Source organism: Triplophysa dalaica, chromosome 15, assembly GCF_015846415.1.
Source record: "Triplophysa dalaica isolate WHDGS20190420 chromosome 15, ASM1584641v1, whole genome shotgun sequence".
Taxonomy (NCBI): Eukaryota; Metazoa; Chordata; class Actinopteri; order Cypriniformes; family Nemacheilidae; genus Triplophysa; species Triplophysa dalaica.
Window position 1 is genome coordinate 14351363 of NC_079556.1, and position 22786 is coordinate 14374148.

At 37.8% G+C, this 22786-nt stretch overlaps 1 protein-coding gene across 2 annotated transcripts in view; it reads right to left on the reverse strand.

Annotated features, from left to right (window-relative positions):
- The window catches only part of crim1 (cysteine rich transmembrane BMP regulator 1 (chordin-like)), a 190316-nt gene that overhangs the window by 161080 nt on the left and 6450 nt on the right, over positions 1-22786 (reverse strand). For both annotated transcript variants that reach the window (XM_056767338.1, XM_056767337.1), the window contains exon 2: positions 16406-16579. In XM_056767338.1, coding sequence (XP_056623316.1) covers positions 16406-16579 — 174 coding nt within the window. The remainder of the gene's footprint in view (positions 1-16405; positions 16580-22786) is intronic.

The following is a 22786-nucleotide window of genomic DNA, read 5'->3' on the forward strand; positions in this document are numbered from 1 at the left end:
ATATGCAAAAATATGCAAACGTGGCATATTACCACATTTTTTGTGGAAGTTTAATTCACAAGTAAGCCAAATATAAACCATTGGCTATCATTGGATAAACTTGTTTGCATATCAATATGACACTTAGTTTATCACATTACTATACATTGACACAAATATTTGTTGACATTAAACAACAAAGGTATAAATAAAGAAGTAATATAGAGTCAAATTTTTAGCATGATACAGATCCAGACACTAAAAAATTCTAAACCATTTGAAATATGATTAATGTTATATTCTAATAATATATTTTCAGTAAAAAAATTGCAAATAAATAATTACACGGCAAAACATTTTTGTCATTTTTACAATCCTGTATTGTTTTTAACTGGTAATTTGATAAATTGGTAGCATTATTGGTAAAACCCGCGTAATGATTTGTTATTATCTGTCATCCTCATTCTGTATCTGTGTGAACGCGAGCTGCTTTAAGCTCAGAAACAGAAATCTACAATCTCCTCTAGTGACACTTGTCAAAAGAAACACAGAAACATCACTCGCAATTTGACCCAAGATATTGACAAAGTCCATGGAAGAATTGTACAACTGACATGGTCAATTGGCCCCACATATAGCAATACACCAATTGATCAAATTGGGAATATTGAATAAAAAGGAGGAGACTGTGAGCCACTGTGAGGGAAAATGTTCCTTAAAGATTCTGTGTTATCTTTGCCAATTTAATAGACAAACGAGTGGCACGCTTTGACGGGCAGCAATGTGATTCATCTTTATCAGTCAACCACATCCGAGCATCTACTGCCCGGACACCACAGGGACACCAGAGTGTCAACAATTGACTTACTCACAAATGCTTCACTTGCTTCAAAAATGGCATCACATCTGCCATCTGAAGTCCACAGTCATTGCTTCCCACCTTTGCACTAAGTAATTACTGACCTGAAGCTAAAATCATCAGGAAATACGCTTATCTCAAACACAGCAGCTTTCTAGCTGACAGGAAATAAAAAAAAAAACACAAGAAAATGTTATCTCTAAAGTCTGCAATAATTGTAGACAAGAAAAGCCCTAAATGTCAAACTTTTAAAAGCTCAGTTCGAAGTGCACATAATTTATCTTTTCCTGCCATGGTTTATTTAAGCAAATTTTACCAAATGTTGTGTGGCACTAAACCAATAAAGCTACAAGAAGCTGTGTGTATTTAGGTACGATATTGTTTCTCTACTGCCATCTCTGTTTGAAAAATAAAATTGCAGGTTGCTTTACATAATCATATTTACGTTTTAAAAAAAATGACTTTTTGGAGAGAGTTGTCATTTTCAATATTTGACAACAGCTTCCACTATGTGGCTTTTTAAAACAGTTTTAATGAACTGTTCACTTGATAAACATCATTTTCCGAATGCCATCATAGCTTTTCAATTCTGAAAGTTAAGAAGTAGCACTTTTGTAAAGATATGGCTGTGCAGCAGTCATGATTCTGCCTCTTTTAAACATGTGTTCTAAGACTTGTGGCAGGATCATGACAGACCCATGTTATTTGTGTGAGAGAGACATGGCATTGTTTGTTTTGGCTTGCCATGCGCTCTCTCCTGTGTCATCTCTTGGCCCCGCCCTCTCGTTTAGAATTTAGAACTCAATTTTAACACAAGCTTTTGTTACATAAGAGGGAATCGTAATCAAGCAAACATCCTGTAAGTGTCAGAACTTAAAACACCCTTGTTACTGAAACTAGAACTGTTATTGACACATGGCTCAGTGAACGCCAGGTCCTGGAATGCACCTATCTATCATTGATAGGTTGAACCTCGCCTCCATAGAAAAATATCAACGACTACTTCTCTAACCCCGCCCACTGGTTCGCGCATGACAGATCGCAAAATATTGTGCAGTCAGTGCCTGGTTGTGGAAGAACACAGTCGCTGCATAACCTTCCTTCGAATTCCGACATTAGTAATGCATGGTTGAAGTCTATTTTGAAAGAGCCAACGTGTTGCAAAACGGATGGAGACCTAACCTAGCCTTCCAGCTACTGGATTTAAAAAATGTACCATTTTTCTTACTGTCCTGTACTTCGAGTTTATTAGTAAATTGGCTGTCCTCAGGTTGTTTATTGGCGCCCTAACGTTACTGGGTCACAATTTATAACATTAAGGTAGACTAGAGATAATGTAATGTTGCTGGGTATCAATAGCTTACATAGCATGATTGTCCCTCATCACAAATTTAGTTATGCTTGTAAATGATGACTAACAAACCACAAAAAATGTTTTATGGTCAAAAGTTGCTGATTCCTTAGTTCATGCATGTATACTAATGTTATCGGTATCTATTGTTACTGTGCTAGGCACTATTCCCATAGCGAGTTGAGTGTAAGTTATTGATTGCACCCACTAAAAAAGCACATCGCCTGGTCGCAATGTGTTTCTGAAAATATAACTACAGAAAATTATTCGCGTTGGTTACTAAACACATTCACGTCAATGTGCTGTGTTTTGGGTAACTACAAATATGTTATGTAGCTAACGTTATCAAGTTACCTGCTATGTAGCTAGCACGCTTTGCGCTAATGGCAAACAACCAACTGCTACCTCAGAATCTTGTTTAAACTATTAGTATAGCCCAGTAGTATAATCCGCGGGAGCCAAATGAGTGCTTTAGTACATGCACAGTTTATAAAGTGACATGAAGTAACAGCGGTTTCTGCCTGGTCAACAAATTCACGTGTATTGGGCTGCCCACATGGAAGCGTAAACTGCGGCAATATTTAAAACATTTATAACAGACAATTGCGTTTATCAACCACATGAGGGAACAATACACCACAACGGCTCGTGGTCGATTTAACAATGGATGTTCATGTTTCTAATTAAAAAAAACGATATTTCACATATTTCGAGTCTATTGTTTACCGCTGTCCCTCTCCTAACAAAATGACTGAATTTATTCCGGTATATATAAAGTCCCTCCTTCCGAAACGCTCTGATTGGAAAGGTGACCAGGTCTGTCATGATTGGTTCCCCGCTTAGAGTGTGTATGTGAAGATGTTCCACCCATACCACATCAGTGAGATTTCCGCTTCTCAGGCTGTTGCAATTGGTCGGTCACCCTCTCAATGCACGATCAAAATTTAATGGAGATCTGCTAGTGCATGTGCAAACGTCAATCTTTGTTAGAGGTCACAATTTTTTTCCTACTTTGGCGAGGACACTGGACTGACACTGGCGTCAGACCAATTATATTTATTAACACTAATAACAGAAGCGTTAGTTTTGCCTTTTTATATTGGACCCGAGTTGGATAATAAAACAAGGAGATTGACCAGGAGACATTTGCAAGCAGGACTTCAAAGGACATTTCATAGAAGTGTTTAACAGGTATGCACACAGTACCAGTGTATTAGACAGAACAGCTTTCACAGCCGATGTTAAAATCATGGAAGCTGTTATTTGACTGTTGGCTATCTTAGAATATGTGTTAGTGGGTCTAGTGGGTTAAACCACTGAACTAATAAATCAAAGGTTGCTGGTTCGATCCCAGCATCCACCAGCAGTGTGTCCTTGAGCAAGACACTTTACTCCACGTTGCTCCAGGGGGATTGTCCCTGTAAAATAAGTGCACTGTAAGTCGCTTTGGATAAAAGCGTCTGCCAAATGACTAAATGTAAATGTAAATGTGTAGCTGAATTCTTATTACCAGCTGTAGGACTGTGATGAAGTAATAAAGTGCGCAGCTCAGTCAAATGTTTACAATCTCTGATAACCCAACACTACTCCAGCGGCTCTTCCTCTTCTCTAAGGAAGACCTCGTCCCTTTTTTGGTATATTCGTTTGGAAGGAGGTTATTAAAAGCAAACGGAATAGTGACATCATGTACCCGAGAAGTAGAGGGCTGTAGTCCGATTCCAGCCATTCTATGTCGTCCTTGAAAAGCGACTTCTGTTAAAGACAATATCTCTCTTGGCATTGAACTTTGAGCTTAATCATTTTGCAGGTATCATTTAAGCTCTAAAGGCAACATTACACACAAACTAAAGCATAAAAATGGGATCGCAGGGAATGGGACCTTTAATTATTTCATGCCCTGCACCTGTTCCCCTCTTGATTTGGTTCCCTATTTTACGCCCTCGTGTTTTCTCTCATGCGTTGTGCTTGTTTCGTGTTTTGCTGTTTCCCTTCCTGTTTGGATTATTCCCAGTGTTTTATTGTTGGACTTTGTTTTTCCCCTCGTGGCATGTTTTATGTTTAACCCTTGTTTGAGTTCCTGTTTCCACACCGTGGGATTATTATATAAATAAATGTTTTTTGTCTACCTGGCTGGCTACAATTGGGTTCTTCCCTCCCCATTCCTGACAGCAGCACTCCAAACACAGTCCGTGAAATCAATCATCAGCAAATAAAAGCACTGATGTATCTGCAGGTGATAGGATTATCCGCATGTGACCAAAATCTTTCAATCAACTGATGTGAACCAGCCTGGTGGACGCACGTCAATATCCGACCTGTCCTACATCTGTCGGAGGTTCAAAATCTTCCACACCAGAGGAGCTGTCAATACCATGATTGTAGAAAACAGACTAATACCGATAGGGACTGACCTTGAAGGTGTTATTGCTCATTATTGGAATGCTGCTATTGGTGATTTCAGATAACTAAATTAGATTGTCATTTGTTAAAACAAACTGGCCTTTATTTGCTGTGATGATACTCTGAAGCAAATAGTTCACTGGGCATCAATGAAGCCTTGACTAGGTCAAAGCACTGCTGGGGGTGGACCCCAGGCATAAAGGGTTAGTTCACCCAAAAATGAAAATTCTGTCATCATTTACTAACCTTCGAGTTGTTCCAAATTGACTCTATTAATATATTTGTTTTGATGAATACAGAGAAAGATATTTGGAAGAATGCTTATAACCAAACAGATCTTTACTACCATAGAAGGAAAAAATAAAATGGTAGTCAGTCTAAAATCATTAAATCATCTAAATCATCAACATGCATGCTAGACCCTATACCTACAAAACTACTGAAAGAAATGCTCCCCGAAATTATAGATCCTCTTCTTAGTATTATTAACTCATCTCTGACATTAGGACATGTGCCTAAAGCATTTAAGGTGGCTGTTATAAGGCCTCTTTTAAAAAAACCCAAACTCGACCCTAAAGAACTAGGGAATTACAGGCCTATATCGAATTTACCTTTTATATCTAAAGTTCTGGAAAAAGTAGTTTCAACCCAATTATGCTCCTTCCTCCAAAGGAATGACATTAATGATGAATTCCAGTCTGGATTTCGAGCATGTCACAGTACAGAGACTGCTTTGATCAGAGTTACAAATGATCTGCTTTTAGCGTCTGACCGTGGCTGTATTTCGTTATTGGTGCTGCTAGACCTCAGTGCTGCATTTGACACCATTGACCACAGCATACTTCTACATAGACTCGAAAATTACATCGGCATTAACGGAATAGCATTGAAATGGTTTAAGTCTTATTTATCCGACCGTTTTCAATTTGTAGCAATAAACAATGAGGTGTCCCGCAAATCACAAGTCCAGTACGGTGTACCACAGGGCTCAGTCTTGGGACCCCTGCTCTTCGCATTATACATGCTACCTCTAGGAGATATAATAAAGCGACACGGAATTAGCTTTCACTGTTATGCTGATGATACTCAACTTTATATTTCCTCGATGCCTCATGAAACCCAGCAGTTTCATCGAATAAAGGATTGCATAGTTGACTTAAAAATGTGGATGAGTAACAATTTTTTACTACTAAACTCGGACAAAACAGAATTGTTACTTACTGGACCGAAAACTGCTATGCGTAACAACCAAGAATACTGCTTAACGATTGACGGATGCTCCATAAAATCCTCGTCATCAGCTAAGAATCTTGGCGTTGTATTTGACAGTACTCTCTCATTTGAAAGCCATGTCGCAAACACCTGTAAAATTGCATTTTTCCATTTTAAGAATATATCTAAATTACGTCATATGCTGTCACAGTCAGATGCAGAGAAATTAATTCAATGATTAATTAATTCAAGACTAGATTACTGTAATGCACTTCTAGGTGGTTGCCCTGCGGGCCTATTACAAAAACTGCAACTGGTTCAAAACGCGGCAGCTCGAGTTCTTACACGTACAAAAAAGTATGAGCATATAACCCCGGTTCTGTCAACCTTGCACTGGTTACCTATAAAGCATCGCATTAACTTTAAGATCTTGCTTATTACCTATAAAGCCCTACATGGTCTAGCGCCGCAGTATTTGAATGAACTTCTATTGTATTACAGACCACCACGTACATTACGCTCTAAGGGGTCCTGTCAGTTGGTAATACCTAGAATTTCAAAATCAAGTGCAGGTGGTAGATCCTTTTCTTATCTAGCGCCTAAACTTTGGAATATTCTTCCCTGCACGGTCCGGGAGGCAGACACACTCTGTCAGTTTAAATCTAGACTAAAGACTCATCTTTTTAATCTTGCATACACTACACCTCCATAATATTAATCCTCAGAGGATTTAGGCTGCATTATTTAGATCAACCGGAACCAGGAACACATCCAACAACAAATGATGTACTTGTTGCATCAAAGAGTGCAGAACAGTACTCTACTCTCAGCCAGTCTTGTCTCTTTGTTCCAAGGTTACCGCAGGATGCAGTTCATGCCCAGACCTGATGGCAGAGCTGAGAATGGGAAGCGGTGACCTGACAAGTGCTAAGAGGATAGAGCTGGATAAAGGACGCGACAACTTTGTTTTTTTCTACAACATTTCAAATGCTATTAGATTGTTAATGATAATCTTTAATTTTTATATTTTTATTAAGCCTTGTTGTGCAAGCACTGATGAGCTTGTGCAGAGGCAGCAGCTTTTGCCAGAGGGGAACTGGAATCCCCTGGTTGGGCCTGGGTTCCCCTGAGGTTTTTTTTCTCGATGGGAGTTTTGGGTTCCTCACCACCGTTTGCATATTGTTTTGCACTATCTGCCTGGCCGGGGGGGCTGCTTTAGAATTCATACTTGTATTAAATGTGTCTCATGTACAGCTGCTTTGTAACAATGAAAATTGTAAAAAGCGCTATATAAATAAAGTTGAGTTGAGTTGAGTTGAGTAGTCAAAATTGCCCCAGAACTGTTCGCTGTCCTACATTTTTTTAAATGTCTTAATTTGTGTTCAACAGAATCAATGGGGGTCGAGATCTGTTTGTTTGTAAGTATAAAATGTATACACATTTGGAACAACTCAAAGGTGAGTTAATGATGACAGAATTAAAAAAAATTGGATGAAGTATCCCTTTAACCTAAGGTTGCAAGGTGTAACGGTGCTATGGTATGCTAAAGCTTCAAAATACCCATGATGCCTCTCTATTTTTGAAACAGTAGCATCGTTGTACTGTAGTTAATGTTGGATATGCACATTAATATTCATTTGAACACTTACATCTGCCTTTTTGCGGTGTTTATCTCCTAAATTAATGTATGTTTTGAATGACTGGGAGGAGATAATGATTCAAATTAGCGTTTTGAACGAGTTGCTTAAATGATTCGCTAACTCTGTGGAAAATTGACGCCACCTACTGGCCGTCTAATTCCTGCATTTAAAGTAAGCCTAATATTTCCCTTTATAAAGACTGCTGTATACATTTAATTTGTCCCACATTTGAATAAGTTCCCACATGAAAAATGATATTGTGTACTTTAGTATTTACTACAGTAAACTACTAAAACTCATAGACACTAGTGTTTTGTAGTTTTACCATAGTAAATATTTAGTAAACTTCAGTATTTGCTACAATTTATCCAATTACTTCAACAACATATCGTCGCTGGCGGGCGGAAACCTCCTATGTCCAAATTTTGTCAATTTCATATTTTTTCACAAATCGATGCTATTGGTCAGTGCCCATGTGGGTCTGTTGTTTTTACAAATTATTAACCAATCTTCAGTGTTGAAAATAGCTTAAGAGCGACGTTTGTGTCCGTACCATTCTTATCAATGACAGCGTAATCTCGTATGTCCCTGCTCACAAGTCATAAACCTCGTATCTCTGATTAAACATGGTTTTTGGGGGAAATGTTTTGTTAATGCTGGTACACAACAGTATATGATAGCAATATAGGGTATAATAACAACTATAACGATACCATCCATCCATCCATTTTCTACCGCTTATCCGAACTACCTCGGGTCACGGGGAGCCTGCGCCTATCTCAGGAGTCTTCGGGCATCAAGGCAGGATACACCCTGGATGGAGTGCCAACCCATCGCAGTATAACGATACCATGTTTAATAATTCAAAAATAAAGGTTTTGGAGATGCGAGGATTCCGCCCGACAGGGACGATATTCTAGTCTAAAGTATAATACTTTTTACTATACTAAATACAAAATGTTTAATCTAAATCTGTGTTTTTTGTATAGATTTTAATTATGAACATGGCACAGCATTGTGATTCTACTTGGTATCGAGATACTTCAGTTGGTATATTATCGTAAAACAGGTTCATGGTCCCATCTCAACCTCTTATGCATAGTTCAGGAGAAAAACAGAAGTCTCTAAATTGTCTTACATGTTTCTCATGAAATTAATTAATCAATTCTTACTGTACTGTGTCTATAGAATAAACATGTTAGGGAAGGCCACAACAGCTAAATGCCTAATGCCACAACCGCCCAGGCCACAGTTATTCAAAAATGAAATAAAAAACATTTGAATTTTAATAAAATTAGCTTGTCAAGAAGTTCTTCTTACAGGTCTCTGGCAGAAAATTGCACATGGCAAAGTTGATGGAATGTATTATCACCCCTAAGTTTACGTACTGTGAAAATGAAGTGAGAGCACTTGTGACCTACAGTAAAGATAACCCTGCAGATGTGAAGGGACAACATCCTATTAACACCTGTGTTCATGCGCTGACACTTTGGTTCTTTTGACATCTAGCATGTCATGTCGCCTAGACAGACTGAGTTTCAAAAACCTCAAATTCTTGGCTCCTGCGAGAGGAAGAACATGATGGTGCTGAACAGTCAGTTGTCCCCAAACATTTACGATTGCCAAAGAGGAGGATAAAATACATCTGTTTACAGACCTTTCAAAATATAACCAGATTAATTACACTGCCTTCACAAATAATCAATTTAATCCAAAAATGATATTTTGAAGATTGTTGGTAATCCAAAACGCTGCCACCCATTGACTTGAGTGATTTTGTGTCCATAAAGCAGAAGTGGGTGCCACTGTTGTTTAGTTACCAACATTCTTCAAAATATTTTCTTTTGACTTCCGCAGAAGAATGAAAGTCATGCAGTGAAATGACACGAGTGTAAGTATATAATGATAGAATTTTCGTTTTGGGGTGAACTATTACTTTAAGGTCACCTTCAATAAAGCACGTGGTCAACTTCACTTTTGGCTGATGTATTGAATATGTATGATTGCAATGATATTTCTTGCAATCAAAAATTATGCAATATCAAGAATATCACAAATATTATAATACACCAATGGGTATGCCATTACATTGTATAAGAACTATAAATCCTATTTCTCTATTTGGTTACAATGGCTACTTGATACATTCGATACACAAATATTGAACAACATACAGTACTGAGTATCAACAAAAAGTTTTTTTATAGGGTATAAGATTTTTATGATTTAAATGTATTTTTAATGTTAAACCCAGTCCAATCTGAATCTAATACAACTTTTACTCTTGTAGCATTTTCTCAGCCTGCACACACCCGCACGCACATGTGGAGCCCGTTTTCCACATCAAAACAGTCAAATTTTCATCTACGGGACAAGAGAGAGCGTCCAAGTACAGTACTTTCAGGCATTCTGTTCTTGGGCTTGGCCAACCCCCCCACAATCTCTTTGAAAACAGGACATTGTTAAAACAGAAACATGTTGCTTTTGGCATGAGAGGCTGCTCTCTCCCGGCATACAACGGGGCCTGCAATTAGCATGGCCGGCTCCCCAGAACAAATATTCTCCACTGTAATCCTGCCAAGGCAGCAGAGACACAGCTCTACTGAAAGAATGCTTGGCATTTCCTTTAATGTGCTTTGGCCGAGCAGGGCCAAAGAAAACTAACGCGGAGTCTCCCAGAACAAAACTTCCTGCTCTGTCTCAATCTCTCTCAAACAGACATACACTTTGTCTATGCAATGACAAACTCTCGCCCTCATATCACATTTTCGTCCTTCTAACTCATTCTGTATACCTGCTACTGTTAGCTGCAAGCTTTCCTTAGAATCTCAAATCTTACATGAATATTCTCATCTTTTTTATGTATATAATTTGTTCTTGTGTACTTCTTGTGTTTGTCCCGTATAAGTATTTGATCACTTTTGAACACAAATGTCTTTATAAGTGCTGTCAAATCAAATCAAAATGTTTATATTTATATAATATATGCGTGTGTGCCATTTATACGTATTTAGAAATATACAACACACATTTATATATTCAAGAAATATGTGTAATACTTTATGTAAATTGTTGTAATGTATATATACACATGTATGTGTGTGTCCTTAAAAAGACTTATAATTATTAGTGCTGTTAATCGATTAAAAACATTAATTGCACATTTTTTTTGGAAATCAATCGCAATTCATTTCAAATGAAATATACTTTTAGATTCTAATAATTGTCTATTTCATCTAAATTAATGAGAAACAACATAAAGACAGTCTATTTCTTTTCTTTTGAAAGTTTGACACCATTCTAATGAAAACCTTCAACAATAGAGCCATTCAACATTGAAATATAATTGAGAGCAATCAATTTTAACATTTATTAGGCTTTAAAGAGTAAATAAATATTCCCCGATTTTTAAGGTCCTATTTTGGTTAATGTAGTTTCCAACAACAAGTTTACATACATACAACCTGTAAAAACACTATTATTTTGTTATAATAGACAATTATTCTTACATCACTTCTTGACTGACTCTCAAATGATTCGTTTGGCGAATCATCCGTCTAATCCCCTCCATTCCATCCTACTCTGATCTGATTGGTCAGATGGTCTAGTCTGCTATGATTGAATAAAGACGCAAACACTTTGCTATTTATTTACCTTCGGCTTTACAACTTGGGAGACAGCTTACTTTCACACAGTGCAACATTACACACTGCATGAAATCTCATAATATGTACTCTTTAAAAAAAACTTTAACAGTGTGGTCATATAATGTTACACTAGCCAAAGGATGAAAGAAAATACGGATGCTGCGTTAATTCCGATAAATATATATTTAACACATTAATATCGCATGTGTTCACATGTTTTTCTTGACAACACTAATAAATGTAAACGCAACACACGTATACTATATAAACAAACATTTACTTTGGATTGGATTTATCTCAATTTATTAATTTGACAGCACTAGTCTTTTACTAATAAAAGATTGAAAATATAACATCAAAATATTAAAAAAGATAACACGGCTACACTTAAAATTGCAGTTTTTGATTTACAGCGGCCACTAGCATTGTATTTTAGATTTGCAAGATTTGCCACCACAGTACAAAAAGATGTCGACGCTTCGACAGCGTGTCTTCTCATGTTGACGCAGGGAAGAGATCAAGCGGGCATAATAAAGACTATAGAAAGAGCGATGTCTTATTTATTACATAAAATTAAAGGTATTTGGATTTTAAGTATTAGAAGAAGGATAAAAGTCAGGCAGGAGCTAGAACCTGCGTTAACTCTTTCACCGCCATTGACGAGTTATCTTGTCATTTAAAAAAAACGGTTCCCCGCCAAAGAAGAGTTATTACGGCAATCAGTGTTTGTACTGTTTTACAGCAGGTGGCACTATTACACACCTTTGGGAAAAAGTACAGAATCCCAGAACCTAGAACATATATGTTTTAGCGGTTTTTAATGATTGTTCTGAGTGTAATCTGGGCGGAATCTTTGACAAAAAAAACGTTAATTATCTCAGCTGTTTAATCAAAGTGATGCATTTTTGAAGAAACTTACCCACATCTATGGAGTGATAAAAAAACGAACAAATGAAGATAGAAGAATACAGTTTCTTTTGTTTAAAAGCTGAGACTCTGTTCTTTCATTTGACATATTGTTTGTCCATATATTCTTTACAGAAAATTGACTGTGAGCCATTAAAATTGGGAGAAAATGTTAAAAAACGCTGGCGTAGGCTGGCAACTTTTTTTTAAAGATGCTGGCGGCAAATGAGTTAATATTATAAGGACTTTACAGCAGAGACGCTTTAGGAGTTTTAGCAGAGATACTCTGTGTATTACAAACATAATTACATTACGTAAGGTCTGTATACACCTCTGAAGAAATAGTTTTGTATATTAAATTGCATTTCTATCAATAGATCCCCCTAAAAAAACGTGTACTGTTCCAGAAAACCCCCCCACACATTTTCAACTTGTTGTCGTATTTGTTAGAACATGTATAAAGTAGTCTATAATACATTAAAAAATGAAACCTGAAGTTGCTCTACTAAGACTGAGTGGAACTAACTTCAAACATTCACTAAAAATAACCTTGGCATCACACATTCACTAAAAATAACCTTGGCACCAGTTTGTTAAAAGTAATTAAAATGGCTCAGAAAAATGAAACATGTTCGATGAAAAATTATCTAGCGAAGCGGTATGTAAGGGGTTTGATATTTTGCCGTGTACTGCAGCGATACTCATGCATTTGTAACTGTAATTTAAATACTTTTAGGGCCACTGCATGTTCCAGAATGCATGTAGTCTACATATCCCGACTTCTATAAAAAACCTTTGGCAAAGCATCAAGTTATATCTTTTTAACAGACAGTTTCTAAAAGTAGTGTATCCATCCACATACCATATAACTGCAACATGTGGGTAAGAGGGCTAAACTGGATCACTGGAAGACTACCATTCACCTCCATGTTAATTTCAAATGAAGGTTCTCTAAAAGAGTTGAAGCATGCTCTATTCTGCATCAGTGCTTTTTAGTCCAGTCATTTTACAATGACAGTCAAATTGCCATGAATAACCCTAACCCACACGCTCAGAAGTCTACTTGAATCCTTCATCCCTGTCTAAACCCAAATTCCTGAAAACACACCTCTGATTAAACAAATTCACAAATGTACAATGACAAACATGGAAAGCATAACATGATACTAAGTGTGAGTTTTTATGTAACCCTCAATGTGTGCACCTATGCAGTTCCCATTGTTGGAATGGGTTATATGTACACGGGACGATGGCATACTTCCGTTAAAATCTCAGCCAGCAAGGTCACTTGCGCTTACATAGCACTAGGGGAGATTTTCACCAAGTAATAACAATGTGTCTTGTAAGAAAGCTTTCAAATTTCGGCGAACCAACAGCACTACGGGTGAGCATTGTTAAGTGCCTCTGTGATCATGCCAATGGTACTGGTAAGTGCAAAAGTTCACTTTGCTTTTTTTCATATTTGTTGATGTACCTTGAAACAGATCGCCTGAAGTGCTTCTCCCTTTTGGTTGTTGACGTATGGCAAAGTGTTTGAATAATTAGACTCACGTTGTTCACCATAATCCTTTGTGCATCTTGAACCGAAACGCCATCGTTCCCTATGGGGCCGTTTATAACAGCCTGGAAGAGATTTTAGCGGAAATACGTCATCGACCCGAATGCATATATCCCATTGCTGTTTCTATTAATTTCTCAGAGACGTCTAGGCTTTGCCTCTCATACTGTACCATCTCTGGCTCTTTGTTAATACATTTCACCATAGTATCCTTTTTGCAGAATTTAACCACACAACGTGCATAGAATGCAAAAAGGATTGACAGATTCTGTTTGAGTCTACCCCTGGTAGGTCCCAAAGCTTCGATGTGCCGCAGCTACATATTAACATTTTCAGCAAATGGATGCACACTTGCCAAATTTATTCAGAGAACCTTGATAAGTGTCTCTATGCGGTAACCTGACCCTGAATTTATTTCCATAAACTGCTCTGGAATATTTTTTACAGCAATACAAAATCCACTTAGACATCAAAGGTCAATATATTATTACTGTTTTATTGGAGATTGATTTCCTGTAGCAGCAACAGTAGCTAAGAAGAATACGGATGCCATTAGGGAACCTCGAAGAGGGCAGTACGGAACCGTTATCAATCTTTCATTGCCCTTTTAAAAGACCAACATCGCAGTTCATTCTATAGAAATTCTGAGGTCACTGCACTTCTCAAACTGGAGCCTGTACCGATTCGCCACTGATAATATCAATAGCACTTATCTATTCAACAGTCGCCCTTGCGTCTGCCAGCTTCCCGTAATGCAAAACACTGCCCTGCGTGGAAGGACAAGAGTGAACAACCTTAGAGGTCGAGCCCATATTTCAGACGATTCTGATTTGGTTGCATGTGCAGTAGTTTAAATGCAGTTTTCTGTCTTTTCACCGACAGTAGCACTAAAACAGAAGTAGGAGTGGGAGTTCGAGATCGAGTTTAATCATATTATGGAGACGCTTCCACTTCTTCGTGACAGAAGCAATTGTTTAATGTAAAATCAATGAAATCTCACAACGTCTGCCGACTCTAGACACGAAAGATAGCCAGGTTGATGAATCACGACAGTAATGTTTTTCTTATGCAAATGATAACTGCTGAGCGCATGCCATTATAACAGCGTAAAACATGTGCCTTGGCCCACGCTCCTTACTGCAGTGAATGCAAACAGATGTACGAGGACATTGGAGGAAGAACAACATGACGCAACTGCCAGAACATGCATCACATTCTCGAGCAACAAAAAGATTATTTTGTTGGGCGGCTAGGTGGGTGTTTCTATATTCCATCCCATTTTCTACCGCTTATCCGAACTACCTCGGGTCACGGGGAGCCTGCGCCTATCTCAGGAGTCATCGGGCATCAAGGCAGAATTGTTTCTATATCCTTTAAAAAATATAATACTGATCATGTTGCTTTCAAACAACATTTTTTTTTATACTGACAAACCTTCATATTATATACAGTATATATAAATGTATATTATATATAGTGGCCGAAATATAAAAACACTATAAATATAATTTAATATAGAAAACAACATTTTTTATAGCAAACATCACTAAAAAATCCAGTTGAAAAACAGCCAAACTGAGCAGACGTAACACCGGTACCCACTGAAAAAAAACAACCAGCTACTCATCAAGAGAATCACGTTTTATTAGACATTACATTGTGACAACTTCACACATACACAAGCAAAAGACAATTACAAACAAGACACAACATCAAAATAAACAAGTGACAACCACAGCAGCTATAAACCACTAGTCAAAACAACATGTCAAAACAAAACCAGGGATATCCTCAAAAATAGCCACCGCCTGCTTCAGGTTTAATCAAATGTACCCCTGCCGCAATAAAACAACAAGGCCCAGCCTCCATTGCTAAGACTGTCTTGATAACAAGCGTTTATTTTTGTGCTTAATTGCCAGTGTTCCAGTTGCTCAGACTGAGCGCCCTGGCACGCTTAGAGAATGCAAGCAAATATCCACCAGGGACCGCATTCTTCAACGCAACATTTGCATTCTGATAACTCTAAAAGGAGCCTTATCAGCTTCTAGTAAATCAGCTTGTTTGTTTGTTTAATCACAGGCTTCTGAAAAGAAAAGTCATATAAGCACATCGGGGCAAAGAAAATCGAGGGAAAGTAGTCTCCTGCTATCGCTGCCCTTTCTAAAAGAAAAATTATTAGATCAATAAAAATGAAAATGTAGCCACAGGGATTTGTTATTAAGTGGCTTAGTGAAGGCTGAAAATATGCCGCTGTCTGATACTAGCTGGTCAAAGCGAAACTTTTGCAAAACATGGAATGCAGGGTGAACTAGGACAACGCAATCGTATTTCAAAAGACACGGCAAGTTCCTCGCAAAAAAACACTGCCCGACATTCTCATCTTTTATTAATATCTATTTATCTAAATTAGTTCAGAGGTTAAATTCACCCCTTCAGTGATGCTGAAAATTAGTGCTTGGATTGATAACTTTCAGAGTATCTCAAAACTAACAAGGAAGATTATTCCAATAAGCAAAGTTAATTATGGATAATTAGGTGTGCCAGAAAAATGTGTCACGTTCCCGATGTTCCCCTGAAATTGACCCCATGCAACATTTACATGGGGACAAACAGCTCATTAAAAAAAAACTATAATCAACAATTTGTATTGAAGTACGCTCATAAAAAACCAAGCAACAGGAGATCAAGTACATTCTTTAAAGATGAAACCCATCAAAGAAACAAAAACAGCACAGTGACATCATGACTACAGCTGAAAAACATGCATGCATGTACAAGTCGGTTGAAATCAGGAAGTACGGAAAAAAACTGAGACAGATATAATGAGAACAGAGATTGAAATAAGAGGTTTACCTTCAATCTTATGCAGGGCCGTCTGACAGGCATCCTGGCTAGCAAACTCAAATGGGTTGTTGCATGTTCGCACACTGTCACATTCACACTTCCCATCAATGATGTTACAGCCTGTAACCAGGTTTTCATTGCATGGCTCAAAGCCCAAGAGCTGGTCGTCATCCCAGTTTTCATCTGAACAGGAATGGAGACAGAAGCATTTATTAGTGAAGACATCACAATTAGAGAAATTCATAATAACACATTTGCAGATCAAACAGCGTAAGCATATTTAAAGATTCCGAAATGAACCTGGTTTGTTTCTGCAGCATCATTACACTGGAGGGTCAAAAGGTCTGGTGTTGCTGGGGTAATGAGGGTACTAGAAAGGACCACATGACCAATTACATGCGAGATTTGAGGTGCGAGAGGTGAGGTAGTGGCTCGGAAAGAGCAGAAAGAGACTTGTTATAAAAAAATATGCTGATCCTGCATTCCCAGACTCTCTTGACTTACAGAACAGATAAATCGTGGCAGAGAGCTACACATTTTCGAAATAAGGGTGACCTCGACCCATAAGATGCGGCTATCTGCCAGCAACATTATGAAGTTTTATTTACAGTGCAAACACACGTTGCTTATACCAGTGCTGCTATTTCAGCCTTTCAACGTGTTCGCCCTTTCAGCGTGTCTGCATGTTTGTGTGCTTAGAATGCATGTATACACACTCGAGATTGGTGCATACTAGGTTTACTAAGATAGAAATGTTGGCTTTCCTAAAGAGTACTTTTGTCGCCACTCCAACTAAGTATTCTGATCTATGTTAAAGGGATAGTTCACCCATAAATAAAAGATTTGTCATCCTTTACTCACCCTCTTGTCATTTTAAACTTGTATGGCTTTCTTTCTTACGCAGAACACAAAAGAAGATATTTTGAAGAACAACGGTGGTACCCATTCACTTCTATTGTATGGACACAAAATCAACACAAGCCAATGGGTACCGCTGTTGTTCGGTTAACCGCATTCTTCAAAATATCTTATTTTATGTTCTGCATAAGAAAGAAAGCCATACAGGTTTAAACTGACAAGAGGGTGAATAAATAAAGACTTTTCAGTTTTGAATTGAAGCTTGCCTTTGCATGCATTAGATACATCTTCACGCATGTAATTTACATCTTTTTTTATATAAACCGACATGCTCCCCAATACATAATGGCCACACACTTCAGAGACATTTTTGTAGAAACCTGCCTTTTTACTACTAAGAAATCAATGATATAACTCAATTTCACTGACAATGAGACAACATGAGGTACTTAATGACTTATATAACTCCTCAATGCCTGGGTGAATCACTTCAAATACTCAATAAGGAAGTAATGAAAAACACATATTTCTCTATGATGGTTCCAAGGATATATAAGAACATTTGAAAGGGAGGTGTAGGCCTTCTGTTTAACCTTTAAGTTCATCTAGATATAATGGGTATCATTCCAGCTATGGCACAATACTCAAGTTGTGGTCTACAAGGTCCTTATCACTTCCATGCACTGAAAAAAAACACATTAAAGCGATTTATATGGCAGTGTGAGTATGTGATCTCCTAATGATCAAGAACCGATGTTTCAAAAGCTCCTGTGCTTGTTGTTTTCATCAAAGCCACAAGGGCGATGTCCCTAAATAGCTGCTGTCAACAGTTGATTCTTCAGTAACTAAGCATGGCTATCCAGACTACAGCTAGATCATTTAGCTGTCTGAGTAGGGTTGAGTCCCAGACCTCCCTGCCAAACAAGGCTGTCAGTAGCCTGGCATAAGTTCATATCTTAAACACATAGAGGTGGTCTGTACCACACACACAATGATTCATCCTGTCACAATGATAGACAGCACTGTTTCTTTCAGCAAGTTCCTATTTATGAGTTCACAAATCGTGATTACGTTGTGATCTGTGCTGGGTGTAACTAGCTACTAAGTAGTTATTTACTGTAATCTAATTTATTTTCCCTTAAAAAAGTAAAGTAAGGGATAACTCTTATTTTTCTTTAATTAATTACAGTTACATCAGATGTATTTAAACTAGTGGTGGGCATAGATTAATTTTTTTTAATCTAGATTAATCTAGATTAATTCCAAGATTAATCTAGATTAATCTAGATTAAATGGCTCATTTGAATTCTGCCGAAGGCATTCAGAATATGTGTGCTACCCAAATAATGACTAAAAGTAAGTCTTTGAGAACGGGTTTCTCAAGCCAGGTGGCGCATTAGACCAGGGGCTCATCTCCTGTTTCCAAAATGCATCACAAACTGCTTGAGAAAGCTTTTCTACTATGATAATTGGTGATGAAAATTAAATTATGTTCAATAAAATGAACTTGTGTTTACTTCCGCATTAGCTAAGGGATGATTTGCGTTTAGGTGGTACTTGAGACTGGAAGAGCTCCTACAGTACATTTACATTTAGTCATTTAGCAGACGCTTTTATCCAAAGCGACTTACAAAGAGTGAGGGAGCAACAAGCGATATGTCATACAGGAGCCATAATACATTAGATCTCAATACAAAGTTACTGGTTTCAACTAAAACTAGACCACTACCTGTTGAGAGAAAGTGTTGTTTTAAACCAATTCCGCATTGCACAAGGTGCAAACAACCTTAGTCTTGTCGATGTTTCTATTGGGAAGCTTCTTAAAAATTAATATTCCCTGAAGCAAACCCGGCGGCTTCATAGCTGCATCCATGTTAGCACGTCACGTTTGATGCGGTAATTTCACAGTAACGTTATGTTGTGTTCAGACCAAACGCGAATGGCGTGTCAAGCGCGAGTGATTTATGTGTTAATGCAAAGAGCCAATAGACCTACTTGCTGCGCGAATCGCGCGAATGAAGCCCTGATTATGAGATGATGAGGCAGCTTCTGCTTCCGCGAATGACGCGAGTTGAAAAATCTCGTTCTCGCCCCGTACAGTGCAGTTAAGCTGGTATACATCCGCGCTAAAATATCAAGGTGAAAGTCATCATAGCTTGCGTAGTATAGACCCAGCTCCCAACCCAACTTTGAGAATAGATTAAGGGCGACATTTTTTTTATTGCGCGATAAGAGTCTCACTGCGTTAACGCCGTTAACGGCCCACCACTAATTTAAACTAAATGCTGTGTAATATATTCAAAAGTGAAAATGACATAAAAATTCTTAAAAAGTCTAACTTTAAAATGTATGCTTTAATGTGTCCTTCTCACATTTGCATACTTTGGTCAGTTAACAAGAATAGTTAGAGAACTATTAAAAGTTAAAGTTACTATTTTAATGAATAAAATAAGCCGTTTCATATCTATGAATAGGTTAATTCATACGTTTCATAATCCTTGAATCAATTCTAATCAAGGTTGATGTAGGATATAGAAAGTTATTAGTAATAATTAATTAAATAAATTTTGGGAGAATAATTTGTACAGTAATCTAATTACACTGTTGAATATGTAATTAGTAACTAGTAATTAATTACTTTCAGGGTAACTAACCCAACACTAGTTGTGATGTGCTGTCAATTGATTTTATTCTGAATAACATAGCCTCAATGGGCAATGTAAGTACAAGTAGCTTCCGTGAAAATGCAACAAAGGGCCTTTAAGTCAATACTCATAACTCAAAAATATCAAGCCACTGATTCCCGTTTCATGATGAGGGTTTTTAGTCCCTTATTGGACAGTTCTCCCAGAAAAAAAGCAAAAGAACATGCCCACGCGTCAACCAGCCACCGTGAGAAAGAGCAAGCCCATCAATGCCACTTCATTCGGCTGACAGAAGTTTAGCTGTGTTTGTTTTGTTCCCTCCATTTCGGCGATGAATGCTGTATAAATGGTGGATATAACGCTGGATTTGGAGACTGTTTGAAATTGATAACCGGCGTGGTCCCAAGCGCTTAAAGATGCTGGACATGACCCTCACACAGTAAGTCTAACTAAGTCATATGTCTGTATTTTGTTGGCAATTGGCATGAAGATGCATAATGTAAACAACACAAACTTATAGTGAATCAATGTGATGATCTGTTGTGTGCTGGTGCTGTAGCTCTCCCCCCACTTCACAACTCCAGGCGCTCATCTTTTTCTGGAAATAATTGTAGAACGGTATCTGTCTTTTAAAAATATATTCAAACTGAATGCTCTTCGAAGATACTAAGTATACCCACTAAGTATGCAATACTACTGTATAGGTGCTCAAGATTTATGAGGTTGGCAGAAACTGCTTCTGTTGCCTCATCTTTAAGAAACTGTTGTCTCAAAAATATGATTATTCCAACTCTACAGTCATCGTAAGTGTTTTTATAGTCTTTTAAACCTCTAAAAGCTCTTTATTCTCTAACCAATGATTAAAGAATCTTTTAAAACACTCTTTTGAAAATGTTTTTACACTCTCTGTTTGAAGTATGGCACTTATTAATGTGGTCAGGGACACTGAGTTCTAACAATGTAATTCAATAAAATTTACCTCATCCTTTTAGGAATACCAGTCCTTTGATATTTGTATTATAACCTGTTCTCATGCACACACACTGAGCAAAGACACCACCCTCTTATAATACCGAATACAGTACTGATCAACTAGTAGATAAGGGGGCGAGTAAAGCGTGAAAATCACAATAAACGGTGGATAAAATCAACAGCAGTTCATAAATGGGCACTGCGAAAAGAGTTGTTATGTTGATAACACGGCATGATATCAAATTGACACTCATTGTCTCACAGCTGATACGTGATCTTCCTCTTGTCTTCAGCATTGGCACCAGGTTGTTATCAAGGCAGGAGTCTTTCCTGAAGCCAGATAAGCTAGCTAATTTGCAAGCAAACCTATTAATTACTTTGTCGGAATAAGTGTTTTCAATGCCATACCCATAAAACGCTGTATTACAGCGAGCAACACTAACAAGGAGACAAACACGCTTGTTATAAATCAGAAAAAATGTAAACGCTGAAAATATTTTGCCGACAGTGTCTAGGGGTGTGTTCAAACAAGGAACCCATTTTGACACAGACTTCCAAGCTTCTGAACGATAACCCCTAAAAACTCCTGCAGGCCCTCCCTGCCCCCAGCCCCCTTAGGACACTTAGCACTCTGAGGAGTAAGAGAGGACTTCTGGGAAGAGCGTGACAGGGAAGCTGCCAAGAGGGTATTTCCGCTTGTCTTCACAGACTACATAAGACAACCGGCTCTCTTAACAAATTTCAGCCTGCCTGCACTGTTTCTTTTCTGTGAAGAAGCAAGAAAGCAAAACAACGGAGCAGATACACTTTGGCTGGCAGTGACGAAGTCTAAAGGAGTTTTTAACATCTGTAGGAAGGACTGTTGGCTGCTTGCATCACAGAGAAAAATGACACCAAGTACAAACCCACTTCTGAACCACCAAATAAAGCAGGTAACTACTGTAATAAAAGTTTCAATTGCAATTACGTCAATAGTGGAAAGAAATTTGCATTTGTCAGACCATTTTATGGCGTCCTGAACTCCCCATATTTAAATCCATTCAGCAGATTTTACACCCAATAATCAGCAAAGAGAATTCACTAAGAGTTTAGATTCTGTGCACGCCTGCTGATGACATAAAATAACAACTTTAATAAATTTTATTGTCAGTCTGATTTATGTGCAAAGCGTGGGATGGCTACAAAAGACGTGTACATTTCATATTGACCACTTTTATAATACTTCTATTATTTCAGATCCAGATTCCACTCCCATTCATTTTAATTACATGGCAAACAGCATACAGAAAAGTGTTGCGTTCCATAGAAGAATGTCATTCGGGTATGCTAAGACAAGATGGTGGGTAAATAATGACAGACTTTTCATTTTTGGGTGAACTATTCTTTTAACACGAGTGGAATTGCTCATCTCTTTGCAGGTCTTCTATTGTGAATTAAATTATGTTTCAGAGTCATCGTATAACCTTTATTATGCTGGGTCATTTAGCATTTTGGCAAAGAAACGCTACGCACAAAAAGAGCTCCGGTTGACAGTGATTGAGAAAAATGTGGAGCTTCTTTGTTAGCAGACGGAGCGCAGTGTTTGTACGGATGACGTTAATAAGGGCAGGCGTGCTCCATTCTCCAGGTCTCTCTGCAAACAGATTGTGTATAAAACATATTCCATTCTTCCCAGTCTGAGGTCATTTAAATGATAAAGACCCCTGATTTTCTCCTAGTATAGAAGAGTGTGTTTTGAGTTCTTATATATGTGTTGTGCTGAGTCCAATTTCTGATGGGTGGATGGAGATACGTTTTTTTTTTAGCAGATATACGATCGCTCACAAGTCAGCATCAGTATGTCAAAAAAGTCAGCCATGCCTTCACGAACAAATAGCTAAATAGCTAAATTATTATTTTCTTGAGCATGGCATGA